The 22,146-nt window shown below is 35.3% G+C and overlaps 1 protein-coding gene across 2 annotated transcripts in view; it reads right to left on the reverse strand.

The window, feature by feature from the left end:
* Positions 1 to 237: 237 nt before the first annotated feature.
* Positions 238 to 22,146, reverse strand: part of CCNT2 (cyclin T2) — a 39,378-nt gene continuing 17,469 nt past the window's right edge. Inside the window, exons 3-10 of one of the 2 annotated variants that reach the window (XM_035008152.1) lie at positions 17,874 to 18,002; positions 15,629 to 15,689; positions 13,298 to 13,360; positions 10,094 to 10,139; positions 8,341 to 8,504; positions 4,278 to 4,348; positions 2,599 to 3,760; positions 238 to 2,497 (exon numbers count right to left, since the gene is read on the reverse strand). In XM_035008152.1, the coding sequence (XP_034864043.1) occupies positions 2,430 to 2,497; positions 2,599 to 3,760; positions 4,278 to 4,348; positions 8,341 to 8,504; positions 10,094 to 10,139; positions 13,298 to 13,360; positions 15,629 to 15,689; positions 17,874 to 18,002 (1,764 nt within the window). In that variant the 3' untranslated portion in view covers positions 238 to 2,429. Of the gene's footprint in view, positions 3,761 to 4,277; positions 4,349 to 8,340; positions 8,505 to 10,093; positions 10,140 to 13,297; positions 13,361 to 15,628; positions 15,690 to 17,873; positions 18,003 to 22,146 lie in introns of both variants that reach the window. The other variant, XM_035008151.1, reaches the window with a different exon arrangement.

The following is a 22,146-nucleotide window of genomic DNA, read 5'->3' on the forward strand; positions in this document are numbered from 1 at the left end:
TTTCAAATTCAATTTTGGAAGTACTAATAAGTACTGACCCATAACAATATATACTAGCTACCTTTTAAACTGTCCATCATTAGCACCAATAAAGATTCAACAAAATCACCTTTATTCCCACATCTCAAAACAATTCTGCAAATTCTTAGTGAAGTTTAAGTATAGTCACAGACCTTAAATATTCACATTGTTTTCTATGTCATACTGAAAATAAGTTCACTACTTTTTTGGATATTCTTTACAAAATCTTATTAAAATTCCTGGTATTATCATCCCCCATTATACAGTAGCACGACCACCCTATGTCGTTTCACATGATAGCTCCTTAGAGGTTTCACATCTAAATTACCAAGAACAAAACCCTTCCCCGCCCTCATCTTGCACTCAGCTTAATTCTATACTAGTCCTCAGATTATGTACCACTGTAAAAGTATAACTGTATCAAAATTACCATGTTTATGGATACAATAATATGCCATACAGAGCAACAAAGTTACATGTAATGACAAAGATTACTAACGTTATGCAAGACAAAGAACAAATGTTAGGACATGCTAGCTAGGCAAAGTCCCTAGAAAGAGGCTCCTAGTATCCTAAGTTCAAATAACATTGACAAAATAATGAACAATTATCTTAAAAAAAATTATAAAGCTACTGGCAAATTAGGTAATCGCTAAATAAAGGTAGAGCACGAGATTAAACGCTCTAATATTTACAACTGCAACATACTTGAGTAAAATTACAATTGTGCACATATCAGTGGCTTTGTAACAAAAATAATTCATATACATAGAGGAAAAAATTAAGACAGTTTTCAGTTCAACGAAAGTTGAAAATTCACCCCATCTAAAGACACTCAACAGCTCAAAGATTTACCACAGAATAAATTCAAGATTAGCTGATAAACCGGAGCCACATTACTGGTGTTTATGACAGATTTTAAGCAAGTTAAAGTCTATTGTTTGTTCAGAAGTTAGATGACTGTGCAAACTTGACCTCAACAGGAATATACTGAGATGTGCAAACAAATGTAAAACCTCCACTAGCTTGTTTACCTGGAGGCTAACCCTTTTTTCTCACAGAGCTTCCTGATAACAACCATAAGCTATAAATACAGGTACAATGCACAGTCAGTGATCTTTTCTTTTTATTTATTGTTAGAATATAAAAGAACTGAGAGAGCAACAGGTTAAGTTCATTTCTATAAGGAAGACTGCATTTACCTGAAAAAGGAATACGGCATCACACACAAACACACTTCATGGGAGGAGTATGTTTAAGAATATGGTGTCATTCTGAACACTAAAGGAAAAGCAATCCCTGTTTACTGTTAAAATATGTAGTGTTAAAGTTCTTTATTTAAGAAAAAAACTTACTAGTTCTTCACTATGTAAGTTTCGTGGATTTAGTTTTCAAATCACAGTAATCTACATAACCATTATTAACAGCTCTGTGTTTATAGTACTGCAACAAGCCGACAAACATTTCAAATGCACTTCACATCAAGAGTATGTAAACTTTATTTTTTCCTCTTCAAGCCTTCAGAAAATTAGGGGCTATTTCAGCAGCCCACCTGGTCAGAAGCTCTGAAGGCAAAAGTTCAGTGCCTCACAGTGTAAATACATGACCATCTGCGGCACTGCATACCCATCTGGTAGTGAAGTGTCCCCCCCTTCAGTGGCTTCCAGTAAGGCCTAGAGTTTAAGGTTAACATGAAAAAGTGCCACCTTTGTTTTAGATTAGTGATGGACTCTGACAAGATAAAATAAAGTTATTATCGTTATACTTACAAGCAGCTCCAATCCTGAGTATTTATGGTAATATCTAAACATACAAAAATGTATGTACATTTTTCTCCACTTTCTTGTAAACAGTTGTCAGTATACTGTTTTATCCCTTTATCATTGAAACATGCAAATCATACATACAAGTATAAATACACAAAAGAAAACAATTTACACTCATTCAAAAGCCAAGCAACAACAACAAAATAGCTACAGTATTCAAATTATAAATAATGAATGCTTGAGGCATCTTATATTCCTAGAAGCAGCCAGCCATTCATCCTAATGTTCTTAGCTGCAATTGTAGAAATACTGAGTTTTGCACCTTCCATGCTTTTACAGTATTTATAACACTATCATATGTGGAGATAAAGACTTGTTTACTATCATCTCTTCTTTTCAGAATGAAGAATAAAGCAGCACTTACAAATATTGATACAGTGGCAGCAAGAGCAGGTGTTACCACTGCTAGATCAGGAGAAGGTTTTCCATTCTAACCATTTTTAAATTAAAAAAGTAAAGGAAAAATGGACCTAAACAAATGATTACATGTTCATTCCTTGGGCACTTAACAGCGAGTCCAGCATGTCGAATGTGTCTTTGTAGTCCATATGCTGGCTGTTTGTACTGTACTCGTGATTGACATCAGGACCGTTGGTCTCCACTGGCTTCTTGTCCAGTTTCACGAGGGTGCTGAGATGTCCGTAGCCCACCTGGTATGTGACAGGGGGAGGAGGGGGTAAGGGATGGTTAAAAACAGAGTTGTGAGAGGATATATACTGCTTAACAGAGGAGGAAGAACTAGATGAACTACCTGAACTTTTGGAACTTTTGCTCATTTTGGAGTGATGGTTGTGAGATGCATCATTGACATGCAGCTTCTTCCTTGAAGAGCTGGAACTAGAGGAAATGCCATCACTGCTCAGGCCGACGGGACTCCTCAGAACAGCGGGTGGTATTCCGTCAGCACTGTGTTTACCGCCACCGCTGCCGCCGCCACCATGTGAGTGGGAATGCTTGTGACTGCTAGGGTGGTGGCGGTTTGAGGGATGGTCCTTGTGCTTATTGTCCTTATGGTCTCTGCTAATATGTGGGCTCGAATGCTTGCTCTTCCCACTGCCCTCATCGGAAGAGCTGTGTCTTTCTGAGGAAGAAACTTTGATTTTCATTTTCAGTTCTTCTTTACTAGCACTCTTATCAGTGGGTGGTATTGGAATCCGTAATTTCAGTGATCCGCTCTTTTCCTTCTTTTCCGCCATGTATTTTTCAGGTTTTTCCGTATTTGTGATGGGAATTTTCATTTTAATGGGAGAAGTGACAGAACTGCTGCTGGCTGGCTGTGACTGCACGTGTTTGTGTTGCTGTTCTACTTGGGCAGCTACATAATGATCTCTCACATCCAGATCAAGGGTTTCTAGCTTACGCTTTTCTCTATATTTATCTAAAGACATTTTCTGAGGAATTACTCCAGGAGTAGCAGAAATTGGCCCATGGTGTTTACTGCTCCCTGCTTTATGAGCATATTCTTGCTTAATGGATGAATGATCGGAAATTCTGTCCGGTCTGTGATGTAATCCTGAATGCAGTGATATAGAAGGTCCCTGCTGGAAGTTGATGTTGTACTGGGTACCAGACAAAGATGTCTCTTGTTTCTGTGAATACATCTGTTCTGTCCTTGCTGATTCTTGATGTTGAGGCCATTCTTGGTGTGATGACAAACCATAGGAGGTACTTGGCATTCCTGTTGCCAGCATTGACAAATTATCAGATGTATGACTGTCTTGAACAGAAATATTTCCTGAATTTAGAGGTACTGGTGCAGGGAATGCTGATGTAGATGGTTTCTGAAAACTTGGGTTTGTAGGCACACCAGTAACACTATCTACTAAAATGGAATTCTGGACCAAAGATGAACCAAGAAGTGGCGTTTCTGAAACTTGTCCATCTACTTTTGGTTTCTTAGCCGCCTGATTAGCCTATTTAAATAAAACACAAAAGAAGCAATGACAGCAAAGGAATTTAATACAAATTTCCTTGCTTTATAAAAATCTATATTAAATATATGCAAACAAAATCACCTGGGGTTTAAGGCTTTATGTCACCAGTAAATAAATGTCTTATTTAGAGGCCCAAAAGAAGGCTGTAAAAAGTGGAAACCACTGGTTTCAGAGTTAGATACAGGTTAAATCCTAGCAAGCATTTGAGAAAGTAATTTAACTTGTCTAGGCTTTAATTTGCCCATTTGTAAAATAAGGAGAATATTTCCATTATAATCACCGTGAGAATTAAACACACAATTTATAAAGTACTTAACAAAGTCCACTGGACACAGCAGTTGAATAAACTATGAGTGTATGCAGCTTACAATACACTGTAATTATCTAGGAATACTGGAAATAAGGATATTTAACCAAAGAATTCAAACTGGTTAGCTATGTAATTGTTAGATAAGCGACAAACTGATATTCTATTAAACCCTGCCAATTCTCTTACCCTCCAGTTTCGAATCCTCTTCAACCTACTAGGTGTTTTCTCCAATATTTGTAGAAACTCATGTGTTAGCTCTAAAAATAAAATTTAAATTTAAAACTTAGAAGGTGTCTTTAGGATTTATATTTCTCTCAAGTGGGCAATATTAAAAAGGGGCCTCAAGAGTTCATCTACTTCACTGTCACCCTTCTATTCAACCTTCAGCACATATAGAAGTAGACACAGATCTGAACTGCTATTTTCAAAGATGAATTCTTAAAAAAAAAAAAAAAAAAATCACTCTCCCCCCACCCCCATGCTTACTCAGAATCTCTGGAAAATTTAGTAGCATTAAAATTCCCCCCAAATAGAAAATCTTCATTAGGCAAACATCATAGTAATAATTATTGCAAGCAAGATCTATCAATAGATTCTTTAAAATTAATGGACAAAAGTTTGAGGAAAAAGAAGATATCTGTGTAATCCTAAAATACCTTCCTCAAGATATTTCATTACAAAGAGAAGACCAGTAACTTTACAATGGAGAAACTCAACAGATACCACCTTAACCAAGTGATCAGAGTTATTATTACCAGTAATAAGGTATACACTTTGAGAAAAACAAAACAAACAACCCTTGATATATGATGTAGCCCTTGATAAGATGCACAGGGTAAGGTACAACCCATTTCCCATTTCTGTGGTATTCTTGCCAAAAATACATAATTTCAATCTAATATTGAAAAATATTAAACCCCAAATGAGAAACATTCTATACTATAACTATTATTTTTCTTTTTCTTTTTTTTAAAGATTTTATTTATTTGAAAGAGAAGAGAGCACGTGTGCGCAAAAGCAGGGGGAGTGGCAGAGGGAGAGGGAGAAGCAGACTCTCCACTGAGCAGGGAGCCTGATGTGGGGCTTGATCCCAGAACCCTAGGATCATGACCTGAGCCGAAGACAGACGCTTAACTGACTGAGCCACCTTGGCGCCCCCGACCATTATTTTTCAAAGTGTCAAGGTCACAAAAGAAAATGAACAATAGAAAAACTGACATAATTTAGAAGAGATTTAAGGGGCATTTCAAGCAAATGGAACATGGGATCCTAGAACAGAAAAACTGAGGACATCAAATAAAACCTATAGTTAGGTAATAATATTGTAACAATGTTAATCTCTTGGTTTCGATAATCATGTATGTAAGATGTTAACATTAGAGAAACCTGGTAAAGGGTATATAGAAACTGTACTATTCCGTAGTTTAAGTTTAAAATTATTTCAGTGTTAAATGAAAAAAATTTTTCCGTCTATACTCAGATTCCTAGTAATTATTACTATTAACTATTAGTAAAACCACCCTGGTCATATATTTTTACGTCACTTTTTTCTTAAATTTGGGATTACAGTGAGATGACTCACTTTTCCAAGGTGGTGCAGTGATGAATTCTACTTTCCTAACCCCAAAATAGTGCCATTAATAAAGCTATTGACCATTCAAGACAAATATTCATACCAAATGAATTACAATATCATGTAATATCAATAATGCCAATTCAGTAGAGACTACATAGATTCATTTATTATTTTTTAGTATACACAGTAAGCTTCTCTATGAATGATTCTAGGCAAATATGCCAAGACTGATAATGAAAATTCAGACAATACAAAATTTTTCTTGAAGCAAAAAATGTGCAAAACCTCGGCACTTATTATATGTTCATAAGCTGTGTTAAACCTGCTCAAGATTCATGAACTTTTCGATCCAATTTGAATGAAAACAATCTAATGCCTAGACTACCATTCTTCCTAAAATACCCCCAACCTTTTTCTACTTGGACACTTAATAATCTGTCAAATAATCACTGCTAATCTATTAGTTATGTGCACAAAAATCACAGATGATGCTTAAAATAGAGCTTTTCCCTTCAAAGCTACTATACAGAAAAAAATTCAAAATGCAAAAAACACACGAGGGTTTGTTATTAATCAGAAAATAAAAACTCTGCAAAGCAACAAATGTTACAGGTAGGCCAAGTCCAAGCCAACGGTGTTTTTGCAACAGTCATTAAATGAATTATTTTAGTGAACACTGATGCTTAGACACCAGGCTAAAATTCAGATATATCTTAATATCTTAAACTGTTACTTTTCTCTCTCTTTTTTTTTTTTTGTGATTAAAACACAGAGAAAGACTGCTATATGAAATGCTGAAATTGTCAATGTCTTAAATGTCCCAGATTCCTACTCAGTGGCTCTCCAAATGAGTAACAGACTTGAGCCTTTTCAGGATGGAAGCAGAGAGATTATTTAGGTGGCCCTCGCTGTGTCAAAAAACCCAACTTTATAACTTAAGAGCAGTGTTAAGAGGCAGATTACTTGCTTTTTGTGAACTTTTGTTTTAGGATCATGTATATAAACTATTTTTATTCAGATTACACCTACTTTATCTTATCTTTTAACTGCTGAAGTAAGATGGTGGCATCGATAACCTATTTTTCAAGTCACAGATAAAAAAGCCCCCATTTTTAGAAGATGCCATTTCAACTCATTTAAGATTTCCTTCTCTCATTTTTTAAAAAGATTTTAATTATTTGTTTGAGGGAGGGTGGGGAGAACACAGAAGGACAGTGAGAGAGAGAAGCAGATTCCCTGCTGAGCTGAGAGCCTGACCTGGGGCTCGATCCCAGGACCCTGAGATCATGACCTGAGCCGAAGGCAGACGCTTAACTGACTGAGCCACCCAGGCGCCCCTCCCTTCTCTCTTGTTAAACTTAAAAACAAAACAAAACAAAAAAAACCTCTGGCGACGTAAGGAAAAGGGCATAATCATGTAGCAGTAATATAGCATGAGATACATACTCTGTGAGAAATTTTTCAGGGAAAAAAAAAACCAAAACCCCAAATCAAAAAATCTAAAAAGGAAGCATATTTTACCAGAAAGGTAGGCAATATTGCAATTATCACCTGTACCACGTGTTCGTAAACGAACACAGCCACACCCATTTATTTACAGATTGCCCAGGGCTGCTCTGCAGCCCCAGTGGCAGAGTTGTGCAGTTGGTATAGACAGAAGGGCCCATAAACTGTAGAAGAGTTACTTTTGGCCCTCCACAGAAACAAACATCTAGGTTACAGAAACATGTGAGATTTTATTGGAAGATCGCATTCAAAACCCAAAGGGGTCTCTATGTAACATATGTCCTCAGTAGCAACAGATACAAATCCTATTTTCCCATTAGCTTCAATTTTGCAACAGAAGTTAGGGAAAGCCCACAAAAAGAATAAGCTGAAAACCTAACATACCAATTTAGGTATATCTTCGGTAAGAAGTGTAATCTATTTTCTTTCTGAAATCTATAATACTTGGTTAAAATGTCTGAATCCCCAAGAATCTCTCCTACCTCTGGTCAGCTTCTCTTATCTCTTACCAGAGAAATTTCTTATTAGAACACCCAACTCCAGGTTCACAATTTATAGAATTTGTACCCCGATTTTGTCAATTCATATTTAGTAATGCAAGGCAATAACAACACACGTCACTATCAGTGGAACTACAGAGCAAGGAATGTTACCCTGAAATACCTTTAGCTCACTGCTTCACATGTTCTACAGTAAGTTATAACCGAATACCAACCTATAGCATTACAAATCATATATATGTTTTTTGAAAAGTCCTGAAGGCTTTAGATAGTCATTGGTGGTTAAAACATGTTCAAGGTTTTTTCTTTTTTTTCCTTTAGGCTAATGAATCCTTATTTTCATCACGTTCACCTGACCATGTAATTATACTTTTAAAAATTCTATTACCAAATTGTTAATATGAAATTGTAGTTATGTTTTTAAGGAGTCTCTTACCTCTTGAAACACAAACTGAAATATTAATAGTTGAAGAGATATCTGGGATTAATATCAAAATAACTACAAAGGGAGGGGGAAATGTTGGAGCGGCCAGAACTGGTAACTGTTCACGTAAGTATGAGTCACGGGGATTCGCTTTTTTTCAAACCTATACAAAAAGTAGGCAGACTTTTTCCATAATAAAAAAATGTTTTCAACGTAAAAAAGGATTTATTTTTCTCTACTTACCATCTAGTAATTCTAGAGTAACTGTAGGATCCACATATTCCCACCAATGTTTTCCATCAGTTGACACAGGAATCTCCCAATTGGACCATTTGCAAGCCAAATGAATACATACACATGCTATCACTGTTGGTTTGTACTGAAGACAGAAGGTGGTAAGGTGGAGACTGTTGTAGAGCAGGTTTGAAAACGAAGAACCATAGTAATTCAAATATGTAAAACAAAGAAAAATATTTACCAATAAGATTAGAGCAAAAACATAAACGTTTTCTTTTTTAAGTCTACAGTACAAAACCATATTAAATTAAAAACTAGCACTATAGTTATAAAATTCTAATACTAAAAAACCTACATAGATTATAAACATTCTCTACATTCTGACTCCCCAGATCATTATAGTATTATTTTATTAAGACTACTAATATATTAATATTTCTAAATTTTGAAGTATTTTTACTTCTTCATAAAAGGAGAAGACAGTGTATTTCCAATAATCAGCATAGAACATTTTAATTTTTTTGTAGTATTTTTGTTTCTTTTGTAATGTCATGGCAAAAAAGTAAAGAAAAAGCAGAAGACTATAAAATTGACAAAGTAATTTCAACATCACATTATAGAATCAGGAATTCTACCATTTGATGTGGGTTAGCAAACATAATTCTCAAGTCAAAGAGAATCTAACATTTATCTATGTAAACCTCTGTCTTCTTTTCAGCGAAGCCACAGTGAAAACTTACCTTTTGGTGAACAGCTTCAAGGCCCAATGCTGCTAAGTACTAGAAAAATGCTACCTTTCTCCTTCTGCTATATGCCCCAAACTGGGCATGTAACATGTTACAGCTAGCTTTTTCTAATGAAAGTTTTATATTTAGTACTTTGTTTTTCAAAATTCCAAGGGATAGAGGTTAAATCCCAACAACATATACCTAAGAAAATATATTCGTATTTGCCAATCCAAAGCTTTACATAAAACTTAACAGTGTCACAAGAAATCAAGGACCACACAATGCTAGTTTGGTCCCCTCCTCCCAAATGACCCATTTAAAAAACAAACTTAAGGCATTAATATAATCAACCCAGAACAGAATTATCTATTAGATATTAAAGGCTTTAAAAAATTATTCTTCCAGTTCAGTTCAGAATTGATGAAAAATGTTTATCAAGAGCAAACCCACACCACTTTTTCTTTATGTAAACTGAAAAGGAAGTAAGTTTTTTTAAAGTAAAAATTGTACTTAGTCAAATCTAGGCACTGACAGGACTTGGCTACTTCTGATTTACAACTAGTGGGTATTATCTGGAAAAAAAACCCAAGTTATATAAATTTTATTTATTAAAAAAAAACTTTTATGATTAAAGTTAAGATTGGATCAATGTGAAATTTAAAAAAATTGTCATTTAACTATAATTGTAAACTAGAAATAGCTTTATACTTACCAAGTTGCTCGAATTTCTACGTTAAGTTTAGCTCTTTGTAATCTTTAGCTGCTATTCAGGCTACCAATTTTAGACTTATGCACTCACAAATCGAGAATATGTCATCAGAAAGCACCACTACACTTCACAATGTGCATTTAACCCCTCTGTGCCAAAAGTCCCTTGTACAATACACCGCAAAGCAGACAGGAAGGTACCACCACAGTAGATGGTCCAGTCTCCTGTTGCAACAAGGGTAAGAGACACATTGAGGGGGCCCTGCATTAAAGGAAGCTATAGTGTGCTACAACAGTGCAACAAAGAGGGTCAGGATAACAACCTGTTGGTAGCCATGAAATAGGATGTCTGTGCCAAATCCTTGCTTGCTGTAAGAAAAGAAAAAAAAAACGAAGACAATACTATCAGCTTTAATGTGCTACCATCAAAAAGTTCTCAACACAACAAAAACTTCAAAGTTTTGTACACAAAAAGTAAATTTTACTTACTACTTACAAATATCACAAGAGCGCCATCATTTTCTATACTACTGAAAATCTTCAACAACATTCACTCAAATGTTTCTTGCTATCCCCCAAAGATCTGAGAAACAAGCCGATTTGCTTTTAGCTAGCCAGTTACAAGGGCTAAACTTGTTACTAAGTTAAGCATCTAGTCAGCTAAAAGTTGCAATAAAGCATTCTCCTGGATTTAAAAAAAAAAAAAGAAGAAGAAGAAGAAGAAAAGATTTTGAAGTCTAATACAAAATACAAAGAGTTGCCTGCCAGACTTAATCCTCAGTCATCATATTTAAGTTGGCTTAAGTACTTCCATCCAAAGAAAAGAAAACAAAACCCCCACCCCCCCCAAACTCAAGAGAGCACAAACTGCTCAGTTTTTCATGCTACTAAGCATCAACAAGGAATAAACAACCTAGAAACATCCTAAGGGCATAGATATAGAAAACTCCACTGCATATATTTTTCTTACAGAATCCAATAGTCAACTTTAGAAAAAGATAATAAGTACTCCGGGGAATCAGGATGCTTCAACAATGGTCCCCAAAGGAAAAGCAATTTTTACCAACTAGCTTTTAAGACATTGAAATTGAAAACAGTCCCCCGCTCACTTCATCTGATTTCTTATTCTCCCCAAGAGGGATTTTTTTGCTATAATTTCCCTTTTCCCCCAATTACATTCATAATCATTGATGTACCTTTCCCCTCTGCTCACCTAGGATCAGTTCACCTCAACTCACCCCTCTCTAACAGGCCTCAAATTTGCCCTGTATTTTTTTCATGGCACCTGTAATCCCTGCTGCCCCATGTGGATCACCAACATAAGGTATACAAAAGGGATTTGGGCTTAGCAGAGTTGTGCTAAGGAAGAGTGTCAAAGCATCAGATGTCTTGGAGGCAGTGTGACTTATGTATGGCATTCTTTCCTGGTGGGGAGGGAAGGAGAAATCACAGAAATGAAAGGTCCCTGTAAAATGACATTAGCCAATTCTGCAGCAAAGTAGCATAATATCAACTTTCTCAAGTCCAGAGGGGGCGGGGGGGGGGGGGGCGCGAAGAACTTTAAAGAAACCATTTACCACCCCCTGCCCCCCAAAGAATCAAAATATGTAGAGAAGTAAAAATAATTTTAAATTGCCGTACCAGTTTTTACCTCAGAATATATCTAAATTCAATAACCTATTAACAGTGTGCAACAGAGGAAGAATGTAGGGAAAATGTTTGTTAGCTGAAAATTTTAACAGAGCAAAGAAAAACAGACACCAAACATGAAAGAATGTTTTTAAATGGAGTGAAATGTAAACTATAGTTACCTGAAATGTTAGTCAGACAAAATAAAGTTAAACATATGTAAGATTTATACTAAAATTTAAGAATTGGTCACATTTTAAGCATTAACAACAACAAAAAATTAGATTTAAATATTCTGCTTTGGATAAAACATCAAATTTATAGTTTTTGTGAATTTGTAAAAACTTACTATTCAACTTCGCAAATGAATGGACTTGATGTCTCTAGCTTTAGATACAGGGGAACATGTACAAAAGCTACTGAACTCTGATTACGGATTTTTGAAGAGGACTCAAATTTCACAATGATACTAAGCTGAAAATTCAGTTTCATCTCCTACTAAGTACATATATATATGTTTTAACCTATATAAATATCTTCTTTCATTAGGCTTAGTTAAAAGCAAAGTTACATGGCTCCCCATTATTCTGACAAAACAGCTTATTCTTTCAAGTTTTTAGGAAAACTACTCTAAAACTTTTTTTTTCTTAATTCAAACATATACACTAGTTATCTAATATAATTCTATACTACACTGTAATTCTGGGATGAAAATGTGCTCTAAATTATATTCCAATAACCATGAAGTACAGGAATCATAACTGAATATGTTCTACAAGTCATAACATGTACTAGCTATTAGAATCAAAAAAATATAAATGGGACTTTCAGAAATCCATGTCTTAACAATGACACTGTGATAACAGATTTGTTTTAAATGTAGCCATTAACAATAAAATCCTACCAGGTATATGAATTAAATTTAGAAGGAATAAAATGTGAGAATATTCAGGTAAACACTAAAAAACAAAGCAGAGCCTTTAAAAGTCTTACCCATTTTGTTTAGAATAAACCTAAAGAAAAGAATCTGGGGGTAAAAGAATGAAACTGCAAAATTTCATTTTCAAAAAGTAACAGAAAAAGGCACAATGAAAGTTCCAAGTGGTTGCTCTTAGTACATTAACACTTCAAATGGGAAACAGGAAAGTAGAAGTAAGAAGTAGTGTAACAACATGCAACTGTGTAAAGAATGTATCTAGGGATACAAGAACAGATACACAGGATTCATTAGCAAGAGTAGAAAAATGTATACCACATGCTTTATAAGCAGTAAAGCAAATAATACAAAAAGTTCCTACTCCTGTTTTAAAACGTTTAATAGGCACATCACTTGCCTGCTGTCTGTAGCATACTATGTATTTCCCCAAAACACACAAAAAGGAAATTATTTTCAATAATGCTAAAGAACTTTGAAAAATGTATTAAACCAATTTTGTTCAAATGAACACGGGGAAAATATTTCCAAAATGGCAAACCTGCTAAGACAATTTTTATCTGAAAGATCTGATGGCGGCCTCCAAATTCTTAAATTGTAATCATTTTTCTAGAAGTCAATGAAAACTTGAGATAGACCAGAAATTTTCTGCGTGTATGTGTCAATGGCCAACTTCTTAAATATTAAATGAAATGGGACTGGCTTAGCCTACTGGGGAGGTGGGGAGAGTCTTAATATTTGGAAGCCCTCCAATTTTTTAGTGAAAGGAGATTCTCCTGTAAGTTTAAAGGAAACGAATTCACCAGGTAGAACCACATACAGAAGTAGATGAATAGGCAGACGTAGGGCACCAAAAGACGCTGCTTCAAAACGACATCTCCCCATTTTGAGAAAACTCATTCAAATCAATTACAGACAATAAAAAGCATTAATACTTAATTTAGAAGTTTCAAAGATCACTTACCTCTTACTAACTGGGTACATTTCACCACATCTGTGTGTGGATGTTCAATGGTGATCTCAAAACCTGAAATGAAAAGCACTTTTTTCCCAATCACTTACCACACTACAATACTTGCCTGAGAAATGCCACGTGTCAGCACAACCATAAATGTGTATAATACATCGTTCATTATTAAAAAGATCCAAAGACAAAGTTATTTTGACATGCTCATTATACCTTCAATGACGAGAAATAATTTCTTCTCAAAAACAATGTTCCACTTAATGAAAACTGGTTAACAAAGCTATTCGTAGATTGGGGTGATATTTATTAAAAATTCTGAATTATGATTAGTTTGAGATTACCTTCAGGTTAAAAACAAAATTATGGAAAATATAACTATTAAGCAAAGAACTCAACTATGTAACATATTTTTAAACGTATTACAACTCTTTCCGAAGATGTAAAAAGAGTATTTTTCATAAATATAATCCCTGGGCCATAGTGGGATAAAAAAGACCTTTTAAATGATTTATAGTCCTCTTATTTTCTTAGTATGCCTTAGATGAGAGGGTTTCAAAGCTAAGTATAATTAGCTTATAATTACACTTCATTGATAATAAAGTTATTAAGACTAGTGAACCTTGTAGGCTCAAGATTCTTTAAATCACTGTTTCTAGGGCGCCTGGGTGGCTCAGGTGGTTAAGCAACTGCCTTTGGCTCAGGTCATGATCCTGGAGTCCCTGGATCAAGTCCCGCATCGGGCTCCCTGCTCGGCAGGGAGCCTGCTTCTGCCTCTGACCCTCCCTCCTCTCATGTGCTCTCTCTCTCTCATTCTCTCTGTCTCAAATAAATAAATAAAATCTTAAAAAATCAATCAATCAATCAATCAATCAATCAATCACGGTTTCTAAAACCAAAGATAAAATGCTGAAAGAGCTTTCAATGTCTAAACAACCCTTAGGCAGGGCGTGGTTTTTCCATTTTAAAAAGTGGAGGTCACATCTAGTGTCTTCAGAAGCAGTAAACGAGTAACATCCTGACAAACAGGCAATCTAGATTTTTAAAATTGCTGTGTGATCTATTCCTACTGTAATTAAAACTGCAAAATCATACTTTAATCAAAGCCACAGAAGTGTATCTTAAAAATTCTAACATTCCCCTTAAAATAACGTAATTCTCCTTTTAACCTTTATTACACAAATCTTTGTAAATTTCATATTTATATAATGTCATATAATAAAGCAATAACATGCTAAATCATTGGATTTGGAGATAATAAGATTCTCACTTTTATTTTTATATCTTTTTATATTATAAAAACATCAATCAAGTTATATCTATTTCAAACAAGCTACTTTTCTTAAAAAAAAAAAGTCTGTCATGATGGGAGGCTATGATTATTGCACTTCTTTTCAACGTTTGGGAATGGAGTAATAAATAAATAACTACCATAATGAATAATGGCTACTTATGACACACACACTATGTGGTACATGTTTTTTATATACTCTCTCTCATCTTCAAATTCACAATGTTAAGGCAGACATTATTTCTCCACCTCGCATATATAGAATGGAGATATGAAAGGTAAAACAACTTTGCCCACGCTTAAAAAGCTAGTCAAAGGGATATGGATTTTAAACCAAGAGCTCCATAAAGCCCATGTTATTCCCATCATACACTGCTAAGTTCTTCCAGAAGTAATATATGACTTCACACAAGACAGACCTTGTTAGGTCTCAATTTCCTCAACAATAAAGTGAAAGATTCGAATAAATAATCCTCAGAGATCACTTAAACTGCAAAAAACTTGAAGACAATGTAACTTTTAGAAAAGGATGATCATTTAAATAACTACTGTGTCACATTAAAAATGTGATAAATTTATTAAATATTGACTATAAGTCAGAATATTTGTACACATTACAATCATATGCAGTCTTTCACAATGAAAACTATGTTTACCATTCAATTAATGGTAAATGAAATTTTTTAAAAAATGGTTTCCTTATAACCAGGTAACTATTCTGGCCCCAAACATTGTTTTAAAATGAAACTTTGTTCGGGCGCCTGGGTGGCTCAGATGGGTAAGGGTCTGCCTTCGGCTCAGATCATGATCCCAGGGTCCTGGGATTGAGTCCCGCATCGGGCTCCCTGCTTAGCGGGAAGCCTGCTTCTCCCTCTGCTTCTCTCTCTCTCTCTCTCTGTGTCTCTCATGAATAAATAAATAAAATCTTAAAAAAAAAAAAAAGTTAAAATGAAACTTTGTTCAATGATAAAATTATTCCATCTTTAGGACACCACACTGAAGAACACAACACAAAAATAATATCTGACATAAGTACATACCTAGGGTTTGTAGCATTATGGTTTCAAGTAAAACCAGTTCTTGAGTCTGTTGAAGGTAAGCCTGCCAGGTAAAAATAATAACATTAAAATGCTTAAGATAAACACTACTAGACTATGGGACCGTTAAATCATTACAGAAGAATCAGAGTAGTTTGGAAACACAAAAATAATTTGAGGGCGACAGACAAATCCTATTTTCTACAACCAATCTAAATTGAATTACTTCTAATACAGAATATGTAAACAAGGTAAAAAAAAAAAAAAAAAAAAAAACACCCTAAAAAGACAACAATAACATGAAAGGAGGTAGAGCTTAACTGAAAACAAACCCTCCAGCCTGTAATATAAAACTTCATGTAGGCACTGGTGCTTCAAGACATACTAAGGTAGGAAGCACCAACTCAAGCAAGAACATCAAATTCAAACCTGCCTGTAAAGAAAAGACGCATAAACTCACTCTAAGATATTTCATGTGGTAATTCCTTGATGGTGAGAGTAAGTCAGTGAGTTATTTTTTTAGAACTTCCTCTCTTCAAAAAGACAAAATAAAATCAAAGCAAACCCTCAAATCTCTAGGTTAAAAGAAAACATTTTAGATATAAAATATCAAAAGAACGTTATCATACACCCATGGGGAAATAGAGGGCCTTCTCTTTTAACTTCAACAAATCATTCCCCTACTATAATTACTCTGGGAATAAAGAGTATGAAAAATTTCTACCATTATCAAATTTCTTAAATTATGACAACTGAGTGTAAGGTGATAAAAAACAATACATCATACATAAATATTCATGTAAGGACATGTTGCTAAACTCAGAGTGAAAAGCACCTTTATTTATGTCCCATTTTAAAAAGGTCACTAGATGATTTTTTTAAAGCATAGATTTCTATTATTTGAACAATACCCTAAGTATTCACCAAAATTAATTCTGAATTTGTAAAGTTAATAGAAATTACAAGAACAATCTCTGAATAATCACACATTCTTTATTATTGAATGGTTACATTAGTATCTCACTCCCTTAAAACCAACATCTAAGATAAAACTTGTCATTAATAAACTCAGATATACTTAAAAAAAAATCAGATACACTTTTTTTTATATCAGATATACTTAATCTGGACTTTAGGATTAACTAAATGAAAGTAAACTAATATAATCTGGCAGTCATTTAGTAGTTACAAGTTCCTGATAAAGGAATTCACCTATAATACAAGTGCTGGGAAAGTGAATTTAAAGGCCTAGAATTCTAGCTTCTGTTTTAAGATGTTGTAACATTTTGGGGCACCTGGGTGGCTCAGTTGGTTAAGCGACTGCCTTCGGCTCAGGTCATGATCCTGGAGTCCCGGGATCGAGTCCCGCATCGGGCTCCCTGCTCAGCGGGGAGTCTGCTTCTCCCTCTGACCCTCCCCCCTCTCATGTGCTCTCTCTCTCTCAAATAAATAAAATCTTTAAAAAAAAAAAAAAAAAAGATGTCATAACATTTTAAAATGGCACTTTCAAAATGGTCTATTAAAATGTTGATGATGGGGCGCCTGGGTGGCTCAGTTGGTTAAGTGACTGCCTTCGGCTCGGGTCATGATCCTGGAGTCCCGGGATCGAGTCCCGCATCGGGCTCCCTGCTCAGCAGGGAGTCTGCTTCTCCCTCCGACCCTCCCCCCTCTCATGTGCTCTCTCTCTCTCATTCTCTCTGTCTCAAATAAATAAATAAAATCCTTTAAAAAAAAATGTTGATGATGAACAAGTTGTTTAGAAGTTAGCATTACTCTTGAGGAAAATTAAAATATGAAAAAAACCCTCTCATGAAAGTATGGTAAAACAGCATCTTTATGGATCAGTATCAGAGAGGTAGCTATTAGTATATATGCATTAACAAAGGAACAATTCTGTAAAATTACTATTTACTGTTCTAGAGGCAAGTTCAGGGTTTTTTTCTATTTTTTTTCATTGTTGACAATTTAAGAGTTATTTATCTCTGGTCTCAAATGGAGCCAAACAATGCAGATGATATGACTTACCCTCTACATATAGCATAGGTTTGCTGTGAGGATAAACAACAAAATGTAAAACACTTATAACCACCTTTGAATCACAGCCTTAACACGATTCAGAACGACACTGAAACTCATGTACACACATAAAATCTGTTTCTGTTAGATCACTCCCCAGTATTACATCCTAAATGGTGAAATAAATAAGCAGCAGTTGGAAGGCAACACCAATTGAATTATTATTACATACATCACATTTAGTATCCAGCAGTGGCTCTAAGGGATGAAGACAAGCATGTGCTACTTTGATAACATGTTCAAGTTTTCGAGCCTGTTCTTCCACTTTTGCAGCCAAAAATAATGCGGTAGGTGATATTATCTGCAGAAAAGATAAACATTTGGTGATTTAAAAGTAAAAAATTTTGGAAAAACCTTCTGTTTTCTAAAGGAGGGGTGTGCAAAGAAGGAATGGAGTATTAAAAGTATGAACTGTGAGTTGGGCTAAGATTGATATAAGAGTTAATAAAGGGATTCATTAAATAAAACTAGTTACCCTAGTCTATAAAACCTGCTTTACTTGTTTTGCAAATAGAACACCAAAGGGAAAAAGGAAAAAGACTTCTATTTGGGCTAACTAAAAGAAACTTTAAATCTTACTAATGCATATTGTGGAGGTAAAGGGGGAAAAAAAAAACCTCAAGCAAAATAATAAAGCCATAGCTTAAAAAAAAAAAAAAAGTAGTAAAATATACCCAGATTTTCCTTCTTTGTAGGTACAGCCACTACTTTCTAGGGTTCTTTTAAATTAATCAATTCACTGTGTGGCTAAGAGCTACATAATACCGCTTTCGGGACAGAAAAAGGGTCTATAAGGCAAAATGAGAAGATTCTGAACGTGATTACTACCTAGTATCTGTATTACTTCACTATAGCATATTAAAAGTAGGTAAGAAAAAAAAAACCCCAACCCAGGGAATAAACATGTAGGATAAACCAAGAGAGCAGAAACACTGCCAACAGGAGATCAAGAAATATGCAATATTTTTTGGCTTCAGTAAGTTATATGTTCTTGGGATTGAAGTGTAAGAACATAGCACTACAAAGACATTGACTAAGACAGAGAAACATCAATTTTGAGCAATATTTACCCAAAAAGGTAGTAATAAACAAAATTTATTGCTGACTCAGAAAATAGGCACATTCTAAATTCAAATAATCTAAGATTACACAGAAGAAATTTCTCATGGGAAGATGATTTCTAAATGATAAGATTCAGATTCATTATTTTTCAAGAGACGAACACTGAGTCTCACTGTATCTTGGGGGTCATCAATCACTATATAGAAACAATGCCAAAAGAGGGAGGGGAGGAGAGAAAGCATAAATCATGCTACATGATTTGGGTAGTTAACATGAGGAGAAAGTTTCTGATACAAGGAGGACTCTTTCCTCTGAGCTTTTAAAACAACTTATAAATAATGCTGAACCATGAAATTTAATCACTGGATTTTGGATCTGAAAGGGACCTTCACTAGTCCAATTGCATTTGCAGATGAGTAAATGGGGTAAAAATGACTTCAAGAAATTCACTTCCTGATTATACATGTTTAAAACAGACCTAAAATTAAGTGAGCTTGGCTCCAAACAACCAGTAATGTTACCTTAAAAGGACTGAGTAATTTCAACTTGGGACTTTCAACTTACTTCCATCCTTCAGAATTAAAATTACAACAAGGAAAAGATGTCAAAATTGAGAATGCTCAAAAAAGCAACTTATTCTTAGTTTTCACAGACTGAGAATAAACTGTTATCTTTACAACAAATTTAATTAAGCAACACCAAAATTAGTTAATATTCTTGAAATACCAACTAAACTTAAGCAGTCATGCAGACAGTTTTCTGAAATGTAGAAAGTACAAGAGAGTGGATAATCATTTCCGAGCTCAGTTATTTCTTCCACATGCTGAAAATTTCCTATACTGTTACCTACTTTGTTTGATTAATTCCTTTTCTATTTAAAGGCTTACTTCATCCTAAGGAAAATTCCTGAGTCAGAGTGAAGCGTCCTTCTTTATTCAACAGGAAGCTGCATACCTCTATTATTGTACTTTCACTGTATTCTAACTTCTGGCTTATTAATGTTGTCTGCCCTACCAGTCTAGAAGCAGCTTAAATATAGAGACTGCATTACTCATTCATGTTCCCATTGTCTCCCATTGTGCAGCTGCTGTTCAATGTATTTGCCAAATGAATGATATGTGGATAATCCACATATAATTATAAGGGCACCGATGTTAAATTCGAAGTATCCCAAATCCCACAGTAAATTCTAAGAGCCAATAGCATGGGGTAAGAAATGCAAGAAACAATAAAGATACTCTCGGTTTCCCACAATCTCTCACTTTTTATCTAAGTCATATCTAAGAGGGGAATGGCTAAACCAGCCATCAAATGCCAGAACTATTTACAAAAGAGTGAAGCAATACAGACTCAAGTCCAATGTCAAATTACACCGAACTTAATACATAAATGTCCTTCTTAACTGCCAGATGATCCAGGATTTCTTACTCGCCTAAAAGGTACCTCTGAAAGTCTCCAATGAGTTCTTCTTGGTAAAATCTCTTAGGAGTCCCAGTGACCGCTTCATTCTCTTCAGACTTCTTGTAAGCCTCAATACCAACAAGTACTTTCAAACCACACTGCTTTTCTCATTACAAGATAGTCTCAATGGAAACAAAGTATGTGTACTAGTGAATGGTTCTAAAGTTCTACAAATAATTAAAAAAATCAAATGTTCAGAGAGCTAAGCAATGATCTTCAGGGTAGATTCCTGGTTTATTTACCCACACTCCTCACAGAAGTCTTTCTGTTCCCTCTAAATAGGGCTCAATTCTCATCCTCCTCCAGTGCAACACTAATACCCAACACTCTTCCAAAGTTCTGGTGAAATCCACTAACTCCATTCACATTTCCTCCTCTATAGCCTGCAAACATTTTACTCCATCAGGGCTGTAAAAACAAAACACCTTTTTAGATAATACTTTGTGAATATCCATGTGAGGCTTTAATTTTAAGGATGACTAAAGAAGGTAATCAAGTTAGGTACTTCTGCTTTTTGTATAGAAAGCTGATTTTGTTGTGTGGCTTATTGAAAGGAAAAGAATTCCAGAAGTTCTAAGTAATGGCTATATTATTAGTTGGTCTGTGGCTTTTAAAGGTGAGGGTCCTTTTTGAAGGCAACAAACATTCATTAATGCATGTAAACTTGGTTCAAAGTCAAAGAATTCACACCAGTATTGGAGCAGATACTTGGTTTGAGTGAGCAAACAACTACAAACTGAGATTTAGTTCACTGGGGACAGGGACCGTGCACTATCCATCCTTGTGTTGTTATCTAATTTAATAAACCTTCTTGAATTACTATAATTAAAGGAAATAAAAACTGATTTTTAAATAGTGTCCAGAGTCTGCCAGCCTAGCAGATGTACAACTATTTCAAAGGGATATTATGTTCTCAAAACAAGACAAATTTCTACAGAAATATACCATATAAATCATGGAGAGGGGGAGGTGGAGGTGATGAAGCTAGCTGTAGCACAGTAGTCAGGCTGCCTCAGTGGAATCCTGGCTCTGTTATCTGACTAGCCTAGGCAAATTACTTATTCTCTTTGTGGCTCAGTTTCCGCATCTGTAAAATGGGAGAAACAGTATCTGCTTATAAAACTGTGGTGAGGATTGAATGAATCAATATATGTAAAGCACTTAGAATAGTGCCCCAGAGTAACAGGACTCAAATACTATCATTACTATGTTGTAAAATTAAACAACTGTGTATTGCTACTGCTGATCTTAAAATTAAAAAGTGACTGAGCATGCTTTTAAAAATTCCTTTCTTTCTTGCTCATCTTCCTTTCACAGTTAAACTGAATTCTTTAAAGGTTCCATGGTAGCCCTAACTAAGCAGATTCAGACACACTAAAGTGATGACACACAACATTACTTCAATCACTTCAATACACCAGTATTTCTTTTGTCCCTTCTCCCTCCAGCTGTTGTCACCCCCTTCTCTTTTTCTAGTCCTTTATATGTTTCCATTCCTACCACTTGATCTGACTCCCTTCCTTCTCCATCTTTTCTCCTCCTGCCCATTCCTGGCCGCTGTCTCCCCTTTCTGCTCATGATGCCCTCACTGCTGACATTCTTGACTCTCCACTGCTGGCTTCAACCTTGATATTTGGAGGCAAGGTCAGTTAGAATTAACAAAAGCCTGGGTAATTTCTAAATCACTGATGATGGCTATACCAGTCAGTTTCAAATGAATCATTCTGGTCTTTATTCTTTTAGTAATTAATTTTGTGCATACACCTTGTGTGTACATCTGTATTTAAGAACTAGCCATAGCTGGGCACCTGGGTGGCTCAGACGGTTAAGCGTCTGCCTTCGGCTCAGGTCATGATCCCAGGGTCCTGGGATCGAGTCCCACATTGGGCTCCCTGCTCCTTGGGAGCCTGCTTCTCCCTCTG

The sequence above is a fragment of the Mirounga leonina genome, unplaced genomic scaffold, assembly GCF_011800145.1.
Source record: "Mirounga leonina isolate KUSES-001 unplaced genomic scaffold, KU_Mleo_1.0 Mir_151, whole genome shotgun sequence".
Taxonomy (NCBI): domain Eukaryota; kingdom Metazoa; phylum Chordata; class Mammalia; order Carnivora; family Phocidae; genus Mirounga; species Mirounga leonina.